This window comes from Calliphora vicina, chromosome 3, assembly GCF_958450345.1.
Source record: "Calliphora vicina chromosome 3, idCalVici1.1, whole genome shotgun sequence".
In the NCBI taxonomy this organism is placed as follows: Eukaryota; Metazoa; Arthropoda; class Insecta; order Diptera; family Calliphoridae; genus Calliphora; species Calliphora vicina.
In genome coordinates, this window is record NC_088782.1 from 96,250,251 (window position 1) to 96,274,946 (window position 24,696).

General features: G+C 30.6%; 1 protein-coding gene across 5 annotated transcripts in view; it reads right to left on the reverse strand.

Moving 5' to 3' along the window:
• Nucleotides 1-529: 529 nt before the first annotated feature.
• Srpk79D (Serine-arginine protein kinase at 79D) overlaps nt 530-24,696 on the reverse strand; it is a 35,095-nt gene continuing 10,928 nt past the window's right edge. Inside the window, exons 1-8 of one of the 5 annotated variants that reach the window (XM_065504157.1) lie at nt 20,686-22,016; nt 14,661-14,882; nt 14,122-14,573; nt 13,127-13,458; nt 12,385-12,696; nt 3,383-3,553; nt 3,039-3,309; nt 530-1,118 (exon numbers count right to left, since the gene is read on the reverse strand). In XM_065504157.1, coding sequence (XP_065360229.1) covers nt 919-1,118; nt 3,039-3,309; nt 3,383-3,553; nt 12,385-12,696; nt 13,127-13,458; nt 14,122-14,573; nt 14,661-14,882; nt 20,686-21,539 — 2,814 coding nt within the window. In that variant the 5' untranslated portion in view covers nt 21,540-22,016 and the 3' untranslated portion in view covers nt 530-918. Of the gene's footprint in view, nt 1,119-3,038; nt 3,310-3,382; nt 3,554-12,384; nt 12,697-13,126; nt 13,459-14,121; nt 14,574-14,660; nt 14,883-20,685; nt 22,017-24,696 lie in introns of those variants that run through there. The other 4 variants (XM_065504154.1, XM_065504153.1, XM_065504156.1 and 1 more) reach the window with 4 other exon arrangements.

Genomic DNA, 24,696 nt, shown 5'->3' on the forward strand with positions numbered 1-24,696 from the left:
TAATTATATTTAATTGTTTTTGGGTTTTTTATTTCATAATTTATAACACATTCTACAAAAATTAATTTTATTTAGTTTTTTTTTTACCTTGTTTTAAGTTTAATTTGTTTATACTAAATATATTTCTTTATCATAAATTTAGTTTTAATTAAATGTTACTGTTTTTGTTTTTCTTCTCTTTATCTTAAATGTTTTATAAATGTATGTTTTATAATAATATTTGTTTATCCTTTAAAGTTGCTGAAAAATTTTATATTGTTGTTGTTGTTTTTCTATATATTTTTATTTAAATCAGTCAGATAGGCTTATAGTATTTATTTTATTTTATTTTAATTATTTATTTCACTTTGTAATAATTATTTATTATAAATTTTATTAAACGTGTAAATTTTATTGTTATTATTTTTAATATTTAATTTTAAGTGTTTAATTTTGTCATATATTTGTTATGGTTTTCCCTTTTAATGATTTTAAAAATAATATTAAAGCCTTTTTTCAAAAAATCAAAACAATGAACCAAAAAGTTTAGCTTGGTAAATATTAAAGTTTAATTAAAAAACAAAATATTTAAATTCATTTAATAAAAGCTTTAAAGCTTTTAATGCGTAATTAAAATTATATGTATGAATACATATGTAAGTATGTATTGTATGTAATAAATTTAATTTTCTTATTATTTTTACTACGATTTACATACAATGTATGTGTTGTATGTATGTATGTACTATGTATAAATATGTATGTATGTATAATGTGTATTTGTATGTATGTATATAATAATTCAATATTTGTTATTTGTAATTATAATTATTTTAAGATTTTTGTTTAAAACTAATTTCATCAAAGCTATCAAATTATGTTGTTGTTTTTTTGTTGTTGTTCTATAAATGATTTTGTTTGTTGTTTTGTTCCATTTAGTTAAACAAACTCTTCTTTTTCCTCCAGCCATGGATGAGTTAGGCATTCAGCAGCTGAGGCCCGTATAACTGGATTATATTCCAACATGGGTAATAAGAAATCTGAGAACTTTTTGGCTTCTGCTGGATCCCAGTCGTATTTTTCAATTAAAACATTAATGAGGCTCCAGGGTTTTAATTTCGTTATATACCGTAAACTGCCTGTAAATGGAAAAAGGTAACGATTTAATTTTGATATTAATTTAAACATATAAAACGTAAAACACAGTGAACTCGTGGTAATGTGAAAATCCAATATAATGAACTATCCACTAATGTGAACACTCAGTTTTTATATGGGTGCTCTAAATAGTGAACAAGGTTTAATAGATCCAAATAGTGAATTTTTTTTTTTAATTTTTGGGAATTCCCAATTTGTTTTTGGACCCAAAAAACGGAAAATATTGCCATCTTCACGGCTTCCAAAAATGGAAAAAAATCTCTCTATATGGTTTGTTTGTATGCGGAATAAAAACCTCTCTATAAGTGGGTAAGTGGGGAGAAAGCTAATCAACTACACAACAAGATAACCGAAAATAGGAAAAAAAGATATACGTATCACGAATTCTTCAAATAAACGGTGAAGAACTTTCTGCCCAATCTCAGTGCGCAAATCCTTTTAAACTAAGATTGAACACAGAGATAGAAGATTTGGGTTTATCCAATGAGCAGTTGTATAATGCCAATGAGTCCCTTTTATATTGGAAACTTCTTCTCTCATGTCATTGAAGAAAAGTGCCCCAGGTGCGAAAGTGGAGAAGCAAAGTATAAGTATGCTGTGGAAATGCGTTGGGATCCCATAAAATAACAAATTATAAGGTTTCTTTGAGCGTTTTAAAAGAAAGGTGCCAATCAGAGGTTAGATCTATAGAACTTACTGCAGCAGATCTTTTACAGACATTGTGCCCTCAGGAAGTATATACTGTGTCAAATATTAGAGATTGAAACAATAATCCTTGTGAAGATGTCACGTCATTTGGCGAAAATGATTTACAAGAATAGTCCGACGATGATGCCCACTGTATTATTGAAGCGACTGAAAACAACATTCAATCCAAAGAAGCTGTCGAAATTTTTAACAATGCTGTGATGTGGATAGAATTTTAAATGATCGATCAAACTGACATTAAATTATTGAAAACAATCAGGGAAGTGGCGGTAAATAAGCTGATCGAACAAAAGAAAAAACAGAAAATAATAACCGACTATTTTTAAATATAATTAGACCCCCTTCACATTAGGCAATTTAGTAGCGCAAGACTCTTGCCCAAAAACAAAACAACATGCTAAATTTTATTCTTCTTTATCCGACCTTTCCTTCGACATCTACAAACACAAGAGACTAAATTGAGGAACTAAATTGCCTAATGTAAAAGGCGTCTTATCCGAAACTACCCATGTTTATAAAAGTGGATTTTTAAAAACTTTTTATATTTCAAATAAATTAAAAAAGGAGCTTTACCAAGGCTTTGCGTTTTCATTCCTTGTAGAAATTGTTTTTAGACAGAATAACTTAATAATATATAAAAAAATTCACAATCGAAAATGTGAACAAATTCGAAAATATGAACTACTAAATTAGTTCACATTATAGAGAGTTCACTGTAGTATCTCAGACTAGGATAACCAGATTCTTATTAATATAGAAGATGCCAAACGATCCCTTTGTTTGGCAACTTCTTTGTTAATCGTACATTAATGCATCCTCTCCCTGAATAAGATAGGTCGATATTAAAGTGTCGGGGAAATTTATGCAACACTTCCATTGCAATGGAAAAAAAACGTTTAAAAAGTACCAAAAATAGGATTTTTTTAGATTTTTGATTCTATTGAGTCAAAAATCGAATAATGGATAAAATCTATTATTCGAATTATTCGTTTTATTCGAACAAAACAAATTTAATAATGTAGTATTTTTTAAAAAATTTCGGAGATGATCCAAGCTATCAAAAAAGGCATGGTGCAAAATTAGATTAGAAGAATTTGGCTAAACTGGTAGTAGACAAGACAATAAAGGAAAAGTAAATCCGATTTAAAATACTAATTTAGCTATTTCAGTTTAAGATGTACATATGTACTTACCATAACTAGTAAAATATTTTAGACCATGTTTTCCCCTCAGTATCACTGATGGTGGTATTGTACCCAGCAACTCTATGATATGAGCCAAATGATCTTCATCCCTAGAATAGGTTTCACCAGCATGTGGATCAAATAGATAATCTCCCGTTGCCAATTCAAATGCCAAACAAGCCGTACTCCAAATATCGGCTGTATAGTTATAAGGAGCTCCCAATAGGACCTCTATCGAACGATATTGTCTCGTTTGTATATCTTCCGTAAAATGATGGTACTAAAAGGCAAGAAAACAACAATTTAAGAACAATCATTAGAATGGGCATAGATAAAGCAACAAAAACACTTACCTCGTAACAGGCGTTACCCAAATCGGCAATCTTCACTCTTACATTCGTATTATTGATTAACGACTGTATGGCATTCGTATAGGATTGAGTCTGAGGAATTGTAGTAGTGGTATTATTTAATTTATTATTTGTTTGTTCTATATCTGAACCTGGTGTGGTTTCAGTGGGCGGCTGTGATTTAGTTTTTAGTTTTATTTTTTTTTTTTGTACATTTTAGTTCATAAAAAGAAATGGAAAAAAAGAACGCAAAGAAACAAAATGTTGGTGCAAACATTCATATAAAAACATTAAATGACGCAGTTTATTTTTGTAAGTAGGTACTGACTATAAGTAAGTACATACTATTTGTTTATTTGTTATTTGAGTTTTACTTTGTTCAATAATCAAGATGTGTGAAAATAAATAATAAGTATAATAATAAAGCATTTATTGGAAATTATAATTGCGATTTTCTCAAATTGTTAGTAGATGTTTATTTTATAAAAATAATATGTATATGTATGTACTATGTACCTATAATATAAATATATATTTATGTATTATGTTTTTATATAAATAAAGTAAATATGTATGTAAATTAGAGTGTCCAATAGGGAAACATTTTGTAGAAATACCAATCAAACATTACTCGATTTCGAATGCCATATCTCAAATAAGAAAATTACAATAAATTTAAAACAGGCAAAATGTTTATATTGTTACGTTTTAACCTTTTCAAAACGTTGGTTTATTTCCTTTAAATAAACCGGATACTTTTGATTGCAAATAAAAGTCGTTTAGTAGTTTGAAAATTGTAACAACTCTTTATTTATTTAAAATGTACAACAACAGAATTAAATAGTCACTCAATGTTTTTTATACACATTAATAAATTCGCAGAAATACAGACACACTTTACACGAATTCACTTGAAAATACAGCACACTTTAAGGCACTTAGTTGATGTTTATTTGAATAGCGTCTCTGATAAACTAACTAACGACTGCAACCTCTGCCACTATTTATAACACTGTCATCTGCATTGCTCTTTAACTGTCGAGAGCTTTCTAATATATACGCCATCTGTGGTGTACTTTCTACAATGTTCTTTAACTGAATATTCGAATTCGAATATACGGTCGCAGCAAACAGCGTTGCATTATTACGATCAATGGTCAACTGAAAGCTTTTTATTCAATGTTAATAATGCCCACAGATATGTTACAGTTTGCTATTACAGCACTGCTATTTGAAAGCATTATGCTACTTTTAAATCAGCCGTTAAAATCGTTATATTTGAATTCAAGTACAATTTCGTAACAATATATTCAGTTCATTATCGGACGATACCAGAAAATATCGAATCAATATACATACATATCGCAGTGGTTCCTCTAAAGAGCGTCAACTCAAAATTTTAAAATGTTCAGTAGAAGCAAAAAACTATTTTTTTTTCAATACATTACATTGTAATGTATTGTAATCATTACAATGAAACAACTGTACGGATACAACTGTATTTTTTGGCGAAAGAGTAGAGAAAATATTGGGTAGATATGACCACTCCACATCGATTCCTTGCATAAAGTGAAAATTTAAAAATTTTCCGTTGACGCTCTTTAGAGGAACCAGTGTGATATGTACATAATTTGTCTTAAACAACTTTTTAAAACTTTTTTTAAATGTGTGTCAAAAGTTTCGTAATTTTGAAAATATTAATAATTTTGTTTTACCAAATAAATTCGATATTTTTAGCATAAATCTGAAAAAAAATGAATTTTGATATTTCGTAATTTGGGGTAGTATTCCTACAAGAGTTTCCCAACAAACCGTTTCTTTGGACACTCGAATTTTATGTAAATATGCAGGTTTGTGAAAACTGTGTTTATATAATTATAGTATTTAAGATCTTTCAAGCAATTGTATATATGTATGTATATGGGAGATTTTTTGTCAAGTGAAACAAATTTTGAAACCGATGTCTTCCGATCGGGATGAAATTTGCACCAAGGTTAGTCCTTTTGGAGAGTAATTTAGACACAATTTTAAAGAGTAAGTAGTAAGGGTATAAATTTGACATTTCTCAACTGTTTTGAAACTCAAGACATACAATTTTTGTCTTTTTTGCAAAATCAAAAACATTTCCTGTTGAAAAGTTGTTGTGTAAATTACTATCTAAAAGGACGAACCTTGGTGCAAATTTCATCCCGATCAGAGGACATCGGTTTCAAAAGTTGGGTCACTTGACAGACATACTTATGTATATAAAAAGATAAACAATATTTTTGAGGCTATCTGACTGTTGAAATCAGTGGCCGGTATTCATAGATTAGGCGGTGAACATAATCAGTTGTTTACCCATAAACGATATTAATTAATAATACGATATTTTGGTACTAATTTTATTGATAAATGTTCAATATCTTGTAACTTAAACATTTTTTACTTTGTGATGAACTTTTTTACTCGGCGAAGAACAGCTGATGCAGAAGTATAGAAGTATACTTTAACTTGTCTATGATAGACCTAAAGTCCACTCTTAAGTAAAGTCGAGTTTAATTCTCTTAAAATGTACTTTATTTTTGACTATGATTATGGGCCATTGTCTCTTTATACCGACCACTGATTTAAATTACGAGAATTAATTCATAGTCAATCTAAACATCGGTCACGCCCGACCATATAATACCCTACACTAATGCCCGTAACTTCAATAAATATATATCTACGGTGTAAAACACCCAGCATATATACTTACCGAAAAGGTAACTTTATATTAATTTCAAATCAATATCTACGGGTAAAAATTACCAAATATTTTTACTCCATAAGTATCTAAGCACTGATAGATATCTATTTATCTATGAAAAAACGTACAAATTTGTCAAAGCGGGCAATGTTTGTGGAACTTCTGAGGAGTAAATAAAGGCTTTTTATATAAGTATTTGATACTGTTGAAAACATTATGACCTGAGGATTGATATTTTAGTAAAATTAAATAATTTTATAAAATTTTGGGACTTCATTTACCTTAAAAACTAAAAAAAACTTTCATATGGTGATTTTCCACGAATAAAAATATAAAATTTGATTTAATGTAATATTTTAACGGTTAAAGATATCATAACAAAATTGGGAACTAATTTAGATCCAAATGTCCTTAAATTAATGACATTATAATTTTTGACATTTTTTATTTTCAAATATCGAAATTCCCAAAACGGGGAAAATGTGTTCCAAAAACTGAGTTTTTTTAGAAAAGTGCCTACTGTGACGCTATTTACCGTGTGCTAGTAAAACAACTTTCTAAGTATTTAAACAACATATAGGGTTATACAAATACGGAACTTTTTCGAGGATCGGTGCTTTGCCTTTTTAGAATATTTTACTGAAACCTAAATATTTTTTTTAAAATTGTCCAAGTTTGGATAGGTCTGGGGGATACTGTGTCCGCTTAAGTGAGCCCAATTTTACTTTACATGCTTTTGCATTAAGTTTTCTTTCCGGAACATATAAAAATTGTATATAGTCCCAAAGAAAATTTGTTTCTCCAAAAGAAAAAATATAGGGACTTTTTTAGGAAAAATCGTAAAAAATTAGGCCCATTTTACATGTTCCAACTTTGGATGCGTGTAACTTTTTACACGGACGAGATAACTGTTACCAAGTTTTTTTTATTTTATTTAGAATTTTATTGCCAATATAGCTGATATTCTGAAAAAAAAATTCGACCCTACGTAGGGCCGCCACATCTAAAAAACAAAAAAAAATCGAGCAAAATTAAAAAAAATAAACCTAAATATCTCTTCAAGTGAAGGAGATAACCTACACATGTAAGCGTATTTTTTGTAGATCTTCTCAAGGACTATTTATATTTTAAATTTCAGCTCATTCGGATCATAAATGAATTTTTGGGGATTTTTTTAAAAATTTTGGGACCCGAGGTGACCAACTTTGAGGGGGCACAAACTGGCCCGTATTACCCCTAGGAAGCTGAACAAATGTAATTCAACTAAAAACCTCAGCTCTAACCATGTGAAATTTTGTAATAATATCTCCAATAGTTCCCGAGATACCGAATTATTTCCAAAAAAAAAAGTTTCTAAACCACTGTGCGGCGTTATATGAAGTGTTTATTTAAATATATTATTGGTCTAGATATCGAGGTATGGTCATTAGGGTGGTTCTTAATAAACGAAAGTTGGATTTTGGCCATTCTCACCCCCCAGTTTGGTAAACATTAGTAAAAAAATCATCCTGAAAAATTTTTAGGTAAATCGGTTGGGGTTTATGGGGACTCAAAGAAGGGTACCTTCGATATGTAAAATTTTTAAACACGAGCAATTTTTTTGTTTCCCATCCGATTTCAAAAATTTTTATATTTTTAGAAAGCTCTCGGTCTTGTTAAATTTTAAAGGGACGGAGTTTTAAAGTGGCATATTTTTAAATCTAATTGAGATATTGACTAAAATTATTTTTGTAATACCAAACATTAACTTATCTAAACAAAAAAAATAGAAATTTTCAAAGTTTTTTAAATTTTTCATTCTAAATAACAAAGTGTAAAAAAACTTGTCAAAAGGTCAAAGGGAAAAATCCCAAAAATGTTATTTTTACAATTTTGCCCATAGGAAATAGGAAACACATCAAGGTTTCCTAAGCTGCTTTCCGTTTTCTGATCCCAGCTTTGGGATTTTAGAACATGTGACCAAAATTTTAATTCTGCTCCACTTTGCGTTATTGAATCCCACAAAAAGATGTCGTGAGGTGTGGATTTGACCATATTATATGTATCGTTACCTTAATATAGAAACGCTCTAACTCGTTTTTTCCAAAAATTTAGTTTTTTCCATACTTCGATAGATAATCCCGTAATACACCATTAATAAAATAAAATGTCACAACATTAAATTGTTAGTTAGGGCCTTTCTATATTAAGGTAGCGGTATGTATGTTACGGCTAGAATATCCAAAACCGAAATCGAGTTAACCGATTTTTTCATTGCCGTAAACTCTGTTTCCGGATTCTTTAACTTTTCATTTTTTTTAAAAAACTGGAACAATTAGTAATCGAATGTTGTTAGTAAAATAATGACATAAATGGAATAAATTTACAAATGAACGCATGATTGTTTTTCTATTAAAATTACAAAAATTAAACATACGAATTATTTTGTTATTAAGGGTGTCCCAAAATTCACACAAGATTTGAATTTGCCGCCATTTGTGCAGTAAAGTGTTGCCAACAAATAGAAAAACAAATAAAATACTGTTTTACAACTGACAATTTAGCAAAATTAGGCATTATCATTATTTAGCAATATCTCAATAATAATAGACTTTAGTTTCGAGCACATCATCCAAAGTGATGACCTATCTTGCGCAATTTATGATTCCATAAAAAAAACACAATCTAAAGAAGAAAAATGAGTTTTCTATTTAATTCAAACAGTGTGCAAATTTTGTGACACTCTTTATGAGACACTACTTTTCTATGGAAGAACGATTTTAATGATGACAATTAACTACTAAGATGTGTTATTAAAGAGCAAGTACATAATACCATTAAGTTGTCTTAAGAGCAAATAACGAACTTATTAAAATTAAGTTGTTTATTGTAGCTGTTTTTGTATGTCCTAGAAAGCACAATGTAAAGTATATGTATGTACATTAGGGTGGCCAAAAAGGTTGTCAATGTTGCTAATTATAGTTAATATTAAGTACATTTTAACCCCACGTCGGCAGAATTACTGGCCCAAATTTGTTAATTTTCTTCGCTGTGTGGAGAACATGTCGAAGTAGTTTTTTAAAACGACGCGCTGCTGCTGTCTTTTTGTATAAAAATTACATTTGATGTTAGACATAGTTGTTCAAACAATTGTTCTGAAAACGTTTTTCGAACAAGAACATATCATCGTCAAGAGTTGTTCACATTGTGATCAAATTGATGTCTTGTTAAGACGCGGGATAATATTGCACGATCGGGCGATACAGTACCATGTATAACTGTTTTTGTGTTTGTGTGCGATGTGCAAAAACTGCGACATATCGCAGGAATTAGTTTTATTGTGCTGGGGTTTTACTTTGAAGGCCTTCTAAAAGATATATTTACACATTTTGAAATATGCAATATGCTTCTTCGCAAAACATATTGATTTTCGTCAAACAACCCGAATGTGAACAAAAGAGCGTAATAGAGCGTAAAAATACACACATTTCATTCAGTTGCTTGATGTTGTTGTGGATATTTTATTTTTTACCCAAAAAAGCACACAAATTAAATGCCTCTATTTGCCTACCAATGGTCTAGAAGGACTTTGCTTCTCCATCTAATCAAATTTCATACACATTCAAAATTGAATTGCAAAATATGGTGTAACCATTAATTAAAATTCATATATGAAAGTCCTTCAATTGAAGACATTCTAAGAAGGTCTTCTATCAGCCATGGAACAAGTTGCGAGTAGGGAGGTTATTCTCCCAATGACACGTCGTGTAAAATAGAAATGATTTCGCAAATCAGTTAGCTGTCCTTGTGTCTGCAAAATGAGGCATTTAGGAATGCCTCTCTACTGCATCTTTTTCGCGCTGGGATATTTTTTACAGCGTTCAAGTATAATGTATTGGTATATTTTTTCCTTGTTTTTCAACAACCCAAAAAGGTGTAAAACCTTGTAATAAGAGAAATCATAGATGATATATAGGACTTTAAGTTAGTTAGGGAGCTCAATCTGCTCCAAACCTGTTAACATCGACGTACCAATAACCGTAATTTTGAATCGTTGAAGGGCATGGTCTAGAATTTAAACAAAAGCTTAATTTTGAAATAATGCATCAAATCATTATCTTTTCTTATGCATTTTTTGCCTTCCTTTCTGCATTTCCCAAAATTTTGTTGCAAAATTTTCTGCCTTATATACTATTTGCTAGAGTATTCAATCAGTTTAATTTTGGTCGGTTAACTGTTCGAATAATTCAAAATTGGCGATTTTCAAATAACAAATAAACCGATTAATTTGTGTCGATTAACCGAAATAATTTTTTTTGTATTTATTTTTCCATTTTAATTCAAATACCAATGTCAAAGGAAAATTACATATTTTTTCGAACATCCAAGAAAAATGTTTATATAAAAACTGACATATTTAATTTACATACATTTGTCGGTTGAGAACATGATAATAGACGAAACTGGAGATACTACTGAAATGAGTTTTTATCAGAACTTATCGAAATTATTAAAAGTATCTAAAAAAAATCCAAAAATGACTTCAATGGTATAATGGAGATTTTATATGCTTAGAAAAAAACTAAAAAAATAACTGAGATATTGGATATTCTTTACCATGCTTTCGATTTCTCCAACATCTACAAATAGCGAGAGAGTTTTATCCAACTCGAGCTTTATTAAAACTAACGAAAATTATTTACTTTTTGGTTGAATTGCTATGTTTTGTTTATTTTCCATGTTATTGTTCGTTTTATTAATAAAATACTTAAATAAGTACAGAAATTTCGTGGATTTATTTTCAGTTTAAAATTTAAATAGAAATTATTAGGTTAATCGAATAATTTAAAATTAACCGATTAAATCTAAAACCGAGAAACCCGATTAATTGAATACCCTACTATTTGGCCATGCTTTTTCAGCAGCTTGCTATGCAAATTCTTTTGTCAATTTCGAAAAATAGGTATTTTTTTGCCATACAGTATAATTGGTTTTAATTATTATTTTTAGTAGAAGTATTTCTAATAAGTATTGGGTGTATGACTTAAAAGTGAGGGATTTTATTTCGATATAAATTTATTCAATGCTGGCCATTGTTGGCTATGACCTTTTCCCATCTTTTTGGCAAAATATGGATTCCAAGCCAAAAGAACTGCTTATCTTTTGAAGCCAAGAACGAATCAAACTAATTTCGAATACGCGTATCCAAGAAAGAGCGTTCTGCATCGGTCGAAACAAATAGTAGTCGGACGGAGTATTCTCTGGACTATAAGGCGGTCGAGGCAAAACTTCCCAACCACTTCTTTCTAAATATGTAGTTTGTAACAGATATTGCAACGTGTTGCCTAGTGTTGTCATGATTGAATTTTACGGTTTCATGTCTGGTCGCATATTCTGGACTTTTCGGTAAATGCTCGCTTCAAACGAATCAGTTTTGTTCGTTACAGGTTCCCTGTGATGGTCTTGTCAGATTTTAGCTGCTCATAATAGATCCTAACAAATACATGTAATTACCTTAGAGCCATTGATATTTGGCTTTGCTGTCTGCTGGTTGGCCGGCCTTCACTTACGATACACAAAAATTTTATTATCTTTTATAGCGTTCAAGCAGCATTTCAGACATACAAAATCGTGTATCAAGCTATCTCATCTTCAATTCGTATGGTACCCAATTTTCCTTCTTTTGGCTTAATCCTGCTAATTGAAAACGTTTTGATTGAGTTAATTGTTAATTAAGTAGCTTCCAATAATTTTGCAAGCCCTTGTTGAGTTTTACAACAATTTTCATGGAGTAATGCCGCCAATTCTTGGTCTTCAAACATTTGGGCGATCTTTGTCTTCCACTTCTGAACCTCACAAACCATCTCTGGCAAAATAACATATAATTTATGAAAAATAAAACCAGCGTGCAAAAAATACGCCATCTATTGTAAATTTTTAAGTCATACACCCAATATTGTAAAAGAAAGTGTTATTTGGTCTATTTCGTGTTTTCTTTTTTGGACCCAATATTTTAAAACACAACCGAATTCAGAAATATATTGGCCTTTGATCAGGTTCACCGATTAAATGAAATAAACTTAAATTTTTCAGTTAGGAACATTAACAACCTTTTTTGTTTCCTTACAAACGGGGCCAGTCTAATGTACATACTTAAGTACATACATAAATATGTACGTTAGTAAATGATTAAATGGCTTAATTAATTAAAGTATGAGTAATAAAAAGAAGAGAGAGGAGTTTTTTTTTTATTTTGAGAGCCGTGTAAACACAACATATGAAGTGCAACCATTACCTTTGATGACGTTAAAGTCGTGTTTGATGTTGTTGTTGTTGGTATTATTATTTTTGATGGTGGGGATGATAAAGGAGTTGTTGTTTCAATTAATTGTTTGTGATCATCAACATCATCATCAGTTTTTATTGTTGTAGTAGAAGTGATAGTAGAAATAGTTGAGTTATCATTAAGTTTTACAGTGTTTAAAGGATTCATTTCACAATCCGTTTGAGGAGCAGCATTATTATTATCAAAATTGTTGTTGTCATTATTAAAATTATCATGATTTAATTTTGTCTCAATGCCAATCTCTTCTGCTTCATCAATAGACTGCGTTTTTTTTTTTGGTTTAATTTTTTGATTTTTTTTTTTTTGCAAATTTGTTATGATGGGATGGGGATTTTTCAGTTTTTTTATAACGATTTTCAGATTATAAACATTTATTTTTATACAATATTTTTGTGTTTGATTAATTAAATATACAGGTGTGTATTTAATTTTATTTTATTGTGTGTGTTTGTTTGTGTAGGGTGCATTATAAAAAAATAAACAAATTAATTAATAAAAATATCAATTTTAAAAAAAATTATAAAAATAAATTAGACACAAATAAGCCGGTATTGATTGCATTTTTTTATAGTTAAATCAGGGGAATTGTTTTATTTTAATTGAAATAGTTTGAAATTATTGTATGTATATTCAGTGCTTTATTAGGCTCATCACTAGAACAATAATATCAAATTTGATATCGATAACTTACCTTGGCAGTGATTTTCTTTTCGGTGCGATAACGATTATTTAGATTTCCCGTTGTGTTTGATGTTGTATTGTTGCCACCTCCAGTGCTGCTGCCTTCTATGCTATCGCCCATCAGACTTGAGTATTTTGAGGTTAATGATGATGTGTCTTCTTTGTCACCACTTAAGTTAGAACCACCACCACCACCTCCTCCTCCGATGTTTAGAGGCGGTGGCAGAGGCGTCGATGAGGCAGAATTATTAGCTGTATTGGTTGTGGTATTAGCTGCATTCATTTCGATGTTTTGTAATGGCCACTTGGCTCGTGTTTTCGTTTGTTTTTCTATGGAACTTACTGTAGCAGAAAATGGGAACGATTAAATTAATGTACATTGTGAATTTCATAAAGTTTAAAACAGAATCTAATTCAAAAAGCTTTATATTATGTACACAACGAATTTTATATTAATGCAGTGCTAGGGTTAATTGCAAAGCTAGGGTTCGAAAGTACTAATTCTGAAATCAAATTTTATCTCTGAACCCATCCATTACAAATGAATTCATTCATATAATTAATTTATTATTGAATGAATCAATTTGTCTTTAATTCAAATCTATTAAATTGTAACCCTCCGGCGTGTGAGAAGGTCCCTGAAATTACTCCTTGATGGTCCATGGGAAGTATACCCGCCCACCACATGTATTCCAAGGAAATTTTATCTAGAATCAAAGCGATCCGACCAATAGTTTAGTTTCTATTGATATTTAAATGTGTTTAGTACGGGAACGTGTTGAAAAGGTACTTGTACTGAAATTTCAACAATAGTTTTTTAGGCTTTTTTCATATAAAACTCATAAAAACCTCAACCGTCGCGACGCGTCGGAGGGTTAATCGATTTAATCCGGTTTTCTTCAATTCAATTATTATTCGCGCTCAATGACGCAATTAGTCAAGTATATTTTAAAAGCTGATAAGTATACAAAAATCCAAATTTAATTAATGTATGAATCCACTTACTGTATGAATCTGGAAAATCAACGCCCTTTATTCTCAAACTAGTTATTTCATCATCGATTTGTTGATTCATTGCTGCTGCATTATCTATCACCAAAAGAATATTTTCCGGTTTTACGTCCGTGTGTATGATATTGCATTTACTGTGCAAATAGTCCAAACCCTCTAGGACCTGTTTGATTATATTACGAACTTGGGCCACCGCCAAACCTTGATAGTTATTTTTAACGATCAATTTGTAAAGGCTACAGCCCAAAGCTTCGAACACCAAACATGTATGGACGCCGTTAACACCGCGCACAGTGAAATGATTAAGTAAACGTACAATACGTTCACGTTTTACATCCAAAGGATCAGCATCACGTATTGCCTCCAACAATCGTATTTCATCTGCTGCCGTTTCTATATAGTGAGGAGCACTCTTTACCACTTTTAAAGCTACATACTTTTCCTCTCTGCAAATGTAAAAAAGAGAAGAAAACATAAAGTGTTATATGTATATTTTTTCATTTGGAGAATTTGAAATAGTTTGAATATATTACTTGAGATCCCTGCATAGCCAGACGGTGGAAAAGTGACCCCATCCTAGTTTGCGTACCACTCGAAACCGATTATCAAATATATCACCAATAACAACTGGGTGGTAACCACCACGACAGTACTGTGCCACATCTTCTTGTTCTTCGTCCGAACCGTATAAACTGCTCTCGGGTGAATCGGGGAAAATTTCATCCGTTGTACTTAAAGTACCACGAGGTTCGGATCTAAAATTATTCGAAAAACAAACATAATTGGATTTAAATATACAAATTAATATTTAATTTGTCGTAGGATGAAACAAAAAATGTCGACCAAAAAAATAATTAATCAGAATTCTGGAAAATTTCGAAATTCGCTTTAGCTACAGTTTCAAGGTATTATTTTTTAAAAGATGGGTGCAAAATACCTATATTAAAACTATTAATAACTTTTTTTCTAAAGATTTATCTTAAATATGAACCATTGAATGATCGAAAACATACATATATAAAATTCAGAATGGAACCCCCAGGGGGTTTTCAAGATAATAAGAATTTAGGGAATTATTTAAGAAAAATGTATTTACGTTTTTATATATATTTGTATAACTAATTTTCAAATCCTTGAAAGTTTTTTGTTCTAATGAATTACTAAAAAACATTTATAACAGTTAGGCTAATTTGAAGAAGGAAAATCGCTTAAGTGAGATGACAATTAAGTCAAAGAATAATATAAGTAAAATCTATATAGACATGACGTGATACTTCTAAAGAATCTATCAATGTCTCAAATTATATTTTTGATATACTTTTTCTAACATTACCCCCTGTCTATACTTGACAAATATTCATCATAACAATAAATGACATTTGTTGTCAAGACAAAGTTGTCTAAGCAAAAGCCCTAACAATTTTATCATAACGAAGCAATAATACTAATAAATTAGTCTACCTGATAATTTTTTATTTTGACAACCATTTTGAAGTTTATCATGATAAAAATTTATCAGGTATAACCAGGGTGTTATGATCAGTTATTAGAATAATAATGTACAGCGCACAGTGGGAAATAAATCTGTAACTTCTAAACGCGAAATTTGAGTGTCGTCGAGTCTAAGTTTTTAATTTGGACCTCTTGGGCCCACCAGGGTTGCGACCAATGGTCCCCAAAGTAGGACACCTCGAGTATGTTACATTTTAAAAATGATCCTATTTTTTGGTTTCAAAAAATTACTTATATAGATTCTCCTCGTCGAGCACTACAAAAATTATCTCTAATAGCTCAGGAGATAGGGCCTATTCGGAAATACATCACTGCGCTGCATTTTATGCGCATCTGTGATTAGTTTGCGAAGCTGATGCAAATCAGCTGATGCTGATGCGCACACAATGCATCAGCCATTTTTGTGATGCTTGTTTGATGGTTTTTTGCGCATCAACTGTTTCACTGTTGCTTTTTAGAACTCAAGACATTTGCAGTGTTGTCTACTTTTGCATTTTAGAACGTACTGCGCATCAGATGCAGCGCAGTGATGCATTTCCGAAAAGGCCCATATTCTCAATTGAAAATTAACACCTTTACCCACCAATAAACAAAAAATTCTATAAAAATCAAGTTATATGCATTTGAATTGAAAACATTTAAAAAAGAAAATTTTTCGCTAGTTTTTTGGAAAAAAACGTACATTTTTTCTTTTTAAGTTATCTAAAAAATGTCTAAAAAGACGGATGCTTTTTGAAAAGCTAACTTTACATCAAATATTTTAAATGAAAAAAAATGTGAAAAGTTTTGATATCAAAATGTTCTCCGTAAAGAAGCCTTATGGAAAAACATAAAATTGTTTTATGTTCTTAAAGAAAGTTATTTTTTAATAAAAAAAAGGGTTAATTCACCTTTTTGTCCAAATAATAGCAAAAATCAACTATTTTTGGAATTTTTAAATTGAAAATCGTTTATTTTTGAATTCATAATTGATATTGCTCTGATACTAAGGTATGGCAAAATTTTAAAGTTTCAATTTTAAAATGTCTATAACTCGGAAATTATTAGAGATAAATAGCACACGCAATTATGTTTTTTCAAGATCTAGCCTAGCTTTCCAAAAATATAAAAATCTTTGGAATAGAATGGGAAACAAAAAAATGGCACGTGTTTAAAAATTTACACAACTTTTGCCCATTTTAATAACTTAAACTCACGTGCTTAACTTAAACGTGCGTAGCCACGTTTAGAAATTTCCAAAAAATTTCGATTCTGCCCCACTCGATTCTGACACCAACCGCGTGTCTTTTAATTTGGATAAACCCTGACCATGAAAACTCATTGATACTGGTGAAGTACCATTTATAACTCAAATCGTAAATTGGTGGAGTACCGTTTATGATGTATGAACTGGTGGAGTACTATTATCACTCTCGATTTTAATAACATGGTTTAAGCGTTCCAGATTCCTATACGAAGATTTAAGTCGACTGGGGTCATACTTGAGTCGACGTGGGAAACCTGGTAATTTGTGTTATATTTAAATTAACAAACCTATGAAAACAAACTTTGTCAGAAAACATATCAGCAAAAACTAATAATAAATTTAAAGTTATGTTAAATTAATTTTTAAAAGACTGAACGATTTTTTAATTAGTTTTTAAAAAATCGCTCAAATCATAAATTGACAAAAAAAAAGCTAAAAACCGAAACCCGTGTTTTAAAAATACGTTTTTTCGAATTATTCGAAACCCGGTTTTTTGTATATGTCGAATATTTGATCACTCTAGTTTTCAAATATGTATATCAAACTGTCTATTTAATAAGTAAATATGTAAATCATAGAGAATAGGCATAGAGCGGAAACTCTCCTGTCAAAGACCTAACTCAGTTGTCAGAAACCTAAGTGGTGAGAATGTATTAGTAGAAAATACTATTTGAAACAAAAACAACACTCGTATGTGTGATTATTTTGAGTATTATTTTTGTTTGAGTTTTTTTCTAGTTTCCGCTCTATGTTTCTCTATGATGTAAATCTTCATTATTACAAACTTCAGTTTTATGGAGTTAAAAACGGAACGCATGCGTACGTATGATTAATATTACAGTTAGTTACTGTATTACGTATACGTAATACACTAGTATCTCTGAACTTCTACCAATTATTTATTTTATAAATTATATTCATATTTAACTTATCGTCCTCCCTCTTCTTTTACTTCTCGCTCTCTTCTGTATTTTCTTCTATTTTCAGGTAACACAAAGGAAACAATCAAATATACCCACGTGAGCTGTACATAAGACTCTTTGGACGGCTACTTGTTAACCTAACATACTGGAAATAACAAATTATTTAAAATTACAAGAGGTATAGATGAGTTCTATCATCAGAATAAGATGTATAGTTGAATTTATGAGAAATAAAATTGCAAAAAACCAAAAGCTATAGGTTCATCGGGAATCATTTTGAATTGCAATGGCGGAATTCACTATTAAGTCAGAATGGTCTTGCATCATTGCAAATGCAAAATTTTATAGGTTATTGTGTGTATTTTGTTATTGGATTACTGTAAAATTTTGCATTTGCAATGATGCAAGACCATTCAGACTTAATAGTAAACTCCGCTAATATGTTTTGTTATAATACTTTGGTTATTTTAAATTTCATGCATTTTTAAAATGAAAACATATCCCCATGCTTTTAAATTAAAAAGAAACGGAGGGGTATTGAACTAATTTAAATAGAAAAGAGTTTGCACAGAAAACTAAGAATATCGATATTTTAAACAGCTGTAGATAAAATCCTTTATATCTGCCACAAAAAAGCTTGGATGTGATAAATTTATGTTTATATAAAATTGCCGATTTTTACAAACACTTTCTCTAACCGGACTCAGGATATTTTGTCAAATATGTATTCACCGACTAAATACACTATGCAACAAATGAAGACTTTTGGTAAAACACACGATCATGACAGTATAGGTTCGATTCTACTACCAAAGGGTAGTAAAACCCTATACTCAGTTTGTCCATTTTGGTGACCAATTTTTTTTTGGGCCCCCAAAGATTCTGAAAATCAGTGGGTCCTCAAAAAATGGTGTCATCAGTTTTTGGCCAACAGTTATTTAGACTTGGGGATGGCACTTAACATCATATTGCAATAATATAGCTAAGAGTCCGCAATACAAATTTTGTTAACATTTTTTCCCCAAAAATAGCTTTTTCGTGAAAAAATATAGGAAGAAAAAATTGGACTTCTAATATTTCACTAACATTATTTGACAAAGTTATAACTACTGTAAATCTGAATAACTCTTGTCAATACAATCTGAATACATCTAGGCACTGTAAAAAGCTCACAAAGATCACTTTGTACCTTAAAAATTTTAGTTTTTTACTATTTTTCGACGCTAAAAGAAAGATTTGTTGTTATTGCACTGCAATAATTATCAGTATGATCCGGGCCCATCACGTTACTCAATCTTGATCACGCAAGACCGGTTTGATGCAAGATATGAACAAAAGTTTTAAAGTGGGCAAGGTTTGAGAAACAACTTAAAAAACACACGCATACAAAGTTGAAATATATAAAAAGATGGGGACGAAATAATTTTTATCAGGTTGGTTTTATTTTCTTTAGAATTTTATCGCAAATATACGTCATATATAAACAAGGTTTACATAGACGGACGGACATCACTCAATCGACTCAGAAAGTGATCCTGAGCATATTGGTATACTTTAAGGTGGGTGTTGGGACAATATTTTTATATATTTTATAAACATCAGCACTAATCCAATATACCCTCTCCATTATGGTGGTGTAGGGTATAAAAACAAATTTCTATCTTCCGTAGGCCCATCATATATAAAATACGAAAAAAAGATCGAGCAAAATTTAAAAACAAAATTAAACCTAAATATCTCTTGAACTAAAAGAGATAACCTACAGATTTTTGAAGACCTTCTCAAGGACTATCTATATTTTAAATTTCAGCTCATTCGGATCATAATTGGCTTTTTGGCGATTTTTTTTTTTAAATGTGTGACATTGAGGGTCCACTCACTGATCCCCATTCCGAACATCTCAGCCGAGTAGATAATACAGCACAACATATAAGTGTGGACTTGATCATACTATTTTAACAAAAAATCTTTGTTTTAGCGTTCAAAAATAGTAAAAACGAAAATTGTAAAGGTACAAAGTGATCTTTATGTGCTATTTAGAGTGACTAGACACGTTCAGAATGCATTGATATGTTCTCAAGAGTTGTTCAACTTTACCGTAGCTACAACTTTTCTAAATATTGTTAATGAAAAATTAGGAGACCCTGGAAGTTATTCTAAAAAAGTAAAAAAAAAATTTGTCTTCCTATATTTTTTCAACAAAAGTGCACGAAAAAGCTATTTTTTGGAAAAAAATTTTAACAAAATTTATTTGGCGGACTCTTAGCTATATTATTGCCATATAAAGTTAAGCCGTATCACAAAGTCTGAATTAGCTGTTAACCAAAAACTGATGACACATTTTTTAGAGGCCCCAGATTTTCAGAAACTTTGGGGGCCCATACAAAAAATTGGTCACCAAAATGGACAAACTGAGTATAGGGTTTTACTACCCTTTGGTAGTAGAGTCGAACTGTCATGATCATGATGTATTTTGGACTGTTGCACTATAATATTAGTTAAAGATGTTTTAAATTCCTGCTCGACTTAAAGTAGTACTCTAGAAATTGATTTATACCGACACATCAGATTTTTGTCGAATGGATTGGAAACATACGCGAATTCTAAACAAAAACTTATTTTGGTTAGAATTTAATATCTCCATTTTTCTATGCTTGACATATTTTAATGCTTGTGTTTCATTTAAATGTTTTAAAAAAATAATTAATAAACAAGTTATTCGAGGAATTTTAAAAAACAATTACCAATTTTTCAACTATTAACTAAATTTAATTTATCCACTTCCATTTCCGTAGCCCCTAAAAATCACAACATACAAAATATACTTTATAAAAACTTAAATACTATTTTAAAAATATTATTTGTATATACACACACATGTAGGTAATTTCTGGTTCCTCATGATCGCTTGTGATGTTATTCACTAACACAGCTTGTGGTTTTCCACTACCCACTGCCAGGGGTTTTGAACGCAGAGGTAAATAATGATCACGAGCTTCCTCTGGTGGCAACATGGCAACAACATAAGGCTGAGGAACAATTGGATTTTTGTGCTTCTTTGTCTGTCTGAGATGTATCAGAATTGGACCAGCCGATACACATTTCCGTTTTTTACTAATCCTTTTACGGCGCTTCTTCTCCTCCACATCTAGCATAACACTATTGACTGCCTCAGCTTCGGCTCTCAGTTCGCCTGGAGTCTTAAATTCAAATTCACAAATAATGGTTTGAGCTGTTATCCTTTCATCTGGGCTCTTTGGAGGTATACAACCATTGCCGGGAGAATGTTTGTGCGATTTCTGTGGCTGTAGATTTTCGTTGCTACTTGTGCTAATTTTTTTCAGCCAGTGCATCACGAAGAGGAACAAGAGGAGAGATGAAATTTTGAGAGCAAACACAAACAGTTGATCATTCATTAAAATGTTTGAGTACACTTGATAGTAAGAGTAAAGTACTTCTCGCCAACCGGCAAGAGAGTGTTGAATATTTATAAAATGTTCTGATGCTAACGAGATGTAAGGCAATATTGTGTGTAGAAATAATTGGTAGAAGTCTATTAATTTGTATAAATATTTCCAGGAGGGAGATTCATCTTTTAAGCACATATCTGATTTGACAAAGAAAGCGATCACATCGGAGGTCTTTGAAGTCTGTGATTGACAAACTCCGGTGGTAGTAGCAGGCCTAAGGAAATTCATAGTGCCCAAGAGTATTTGTGCGATAGACTCCATTTTATAGTTGTTAGTTTTTGTCTTTTAAAATAGAATTTATTTTTAGTATTGACAGATTTTGAAATCACTTGATGGAACACTGCATTTCGTTTATTTCGTTGTGTTTTGTTGTGTTGTGTTCTTTACTTTGTTATTTTCGTTTTCGTTTTAACTTTAATTTCACGGTCATTACAAAAGCACACACGTATAGAGGCACGCACTTTCAACGTTACTCACTCACTCAATCACTCACTCGGTTAGTTAGTCAGTCAGTCACTTGTGATCATGACTTGTTTGTTTACGTTTTTAAAATTGTAACGTTAATCGTTTTACAGCGTATTTAACCGTTATTTTCATTTGATTTTCTTTTTAACGCTTACATAACGATCAAATGAAAACTGAAATATGCGCGTATTCGTTTGTGAAAAATTATGAAAAATAGAAGAAAATATTAAAATAAAGAACACCGAACCGTCGAATCATTTGCTTGTTCAGCAAATAAAGTTTTCTTTTCTGTTTTTATTTCTGCTGTAGTACTTTTCATTTGAGTAAAATCAAACAAATGCGAGTGAGCATATCTATCATCATGAGCAAATTACACACTATACTTAGTAGCTATTGCGAGTACCAACCAGCTAGAGCTATTTGTTCAGTCCATACAAAACCACTACATTGTATATTTTAGTTCCGTCTGTCCGCCTGCTCTCTCCGTTCTTTCTTTTTCACAAAAATTCTAAATACAACTCGTACACAAGAAATTTTGTCAACCAGAAGTACAAAAATCGAATGGAAAACAAAAACAACAACTTTAACTTTTCGATTTCTTGCCAAAAATATACTTTTGTACGTAAATATTTATATACAAACAGTGAATGAGATTTGCTTAGAGGCAAGTGAAAACTGTAATAAAAGAGGACTCATATTTTAATTCCCAAAAATTACTCCCCGGCAGGTTATCAATAACCATAAACTGGAAATTAGTCTCTCGCCCCGCAAAAAACTCTATTTCTAAACAAGTAAGAGAGCTATATGACTTCACTATACCCTTCAACAAATTATACTTCAAAATACAAATTTTAAATATTTTTAGGTAAACAAAATTTATTTTTTATTTCCAAAGTAGTTTTTTTAATTTTTTGGAATTTTTTTTTTCGAACTTAAATTTTAAAATTTTTTTTTTTGTGAAAAAAATCGGGTTGAAAAATATTTTTCCGATTTTGACTCATTGTAGGTCCAACTTACTATGGTCTTATAACGTCGTTGAAAAGGTCTTTGAAATATCTATCATTAGATATCCATATTGTCTATATTAATGACTTAGTAATCCAAATATAGGTCAAAACTCGAGGTTATCCTGGTTTTTTCCTCATATCTCAGCCATTTGTGAACCGATTTTAAATAGGAAACTTCTCGAAAGCATGTCTGACCGAATTATTGAAGATTTGGATCCCGAAGATATCTGGGGTCTTCAGAAAATTGATTTCAACAGATAGACGGACAGACAAACAGAAAATTGAAAGACATTTACAGTCGGATCTTAAAGTATGATACATCAATATTTTTGTCTTGAGAAGACCAATATTTTGCAAAAGATTAAATATTTCTTGCGAGCTTTAATTTTCTGAAACAGATATCTAGTGGATAAATACTAGATCCGGATACTTGAGGGAATGGCCCTTAAAGTATGATATATATGTAAATGTTTTTAATTTTCGTCTATTTATAGAATAGTTGCAAACATTTTTATTGTATTGTATTAATAATAAAAAGTTCAAGTCAAAATCAAAATCGAACCAATACATTCCATTATTTGAAATGCTTGTTCAGAAATCATTTTGCTGAGCACTTAATTTCACGTTTCACTACGGTAAATTGACCACCTAGATCGTGCGATATCACACCTTTAGACTGTTTTCTCTGGGGATAAGCCAGCTACGATTGACGCTTTGGAAGCCAAAATTACTCGTGTTATTCGCGAGATACCAGTAGCTATGCTCGAACGAGTCGCCCGAAATTGGACCTTGCGAATGGACCACCTCTGACGTAGTCATGGCCAATATTTACATGATATCATTTTCAAACAATAAATGTCATAAATTGTTCTTTTAACCAATAATAACAATTTTAAGTTCACTTTCAAATTTATGTGTTTTATTTTACATTATAAATCAAACATCACGATGAATCACGCATTATAATAATAATGTTGAAAACTCTAAATTACATTTTTTATAATTATTTGACAAATGATATTTGATAGAAGGATTTTCTGGCAGTCGTAACTTAAGCTTAAATTTGATAGCTAATTTTTGTTTTAGACTTAATACTAAATTTGTTTTATAAACCTTGGATCAATTTAAAAATTTATTATGAATTAGGCCTTTAAGATTCCGAAAAATTTTTAAGTACGTATAAGGCTTTCAATAAATTCTTAAGTCTTTGAACTAAAATAGATTTTAAATTATATCCATATTGTTTATTATTAATTGGAAAATAAAAATGAAAATTTGTTTTACATTTGGCTTTTTTTTTCTTTTTATACCCTTCACCTTCGTGAGAAGTGTCTATATATGTAAGTTTGTCATTCCGTTTGTAATTATAGATATCGGAGTCGATTAAGCCATGTCCGTATGTCTGTCAGTTGAAATCAACTTTCCGAAGCCCCCAAATAACTTACATGCACGATTTATACATCAATATCTCCGGAATTCTTCCGGCTCTTCTCTTCCGGTTGCTATTTAAAATCGAGAAAATCGGTCCACAAATGGCTGAGATATAAGGAAAACACCAGGACATCCTCGATATTTGACCTATTTTTTGACATATTTATATCTGGATTACTAAGTCATTAATATAGACAATATGGATATCTAATGATAGATATTTCAAAGACGTTTGCAATGACGTATATAAGACCATAGTAAGTTGGACCTACAATGAGTCAAAATGGAAAAAATATTTTTTAACCCGTATTTTTTTTCATTAAAAGTTTTTCTTCTGTAAATATTCAAAAAAAAAATTGAAAAAACAAACAAAAAATTTTAAATTTAAAATTTTTTTTTTTAAATTTTACAATTTAAAAATTTATTTCACCCCCCTGGAACTGCGCATGCATCCTAATATGATGTAGATTGTGTCTTTAGAGTCCATGGAGAAATTCCTGAGGGAATTTAATTCG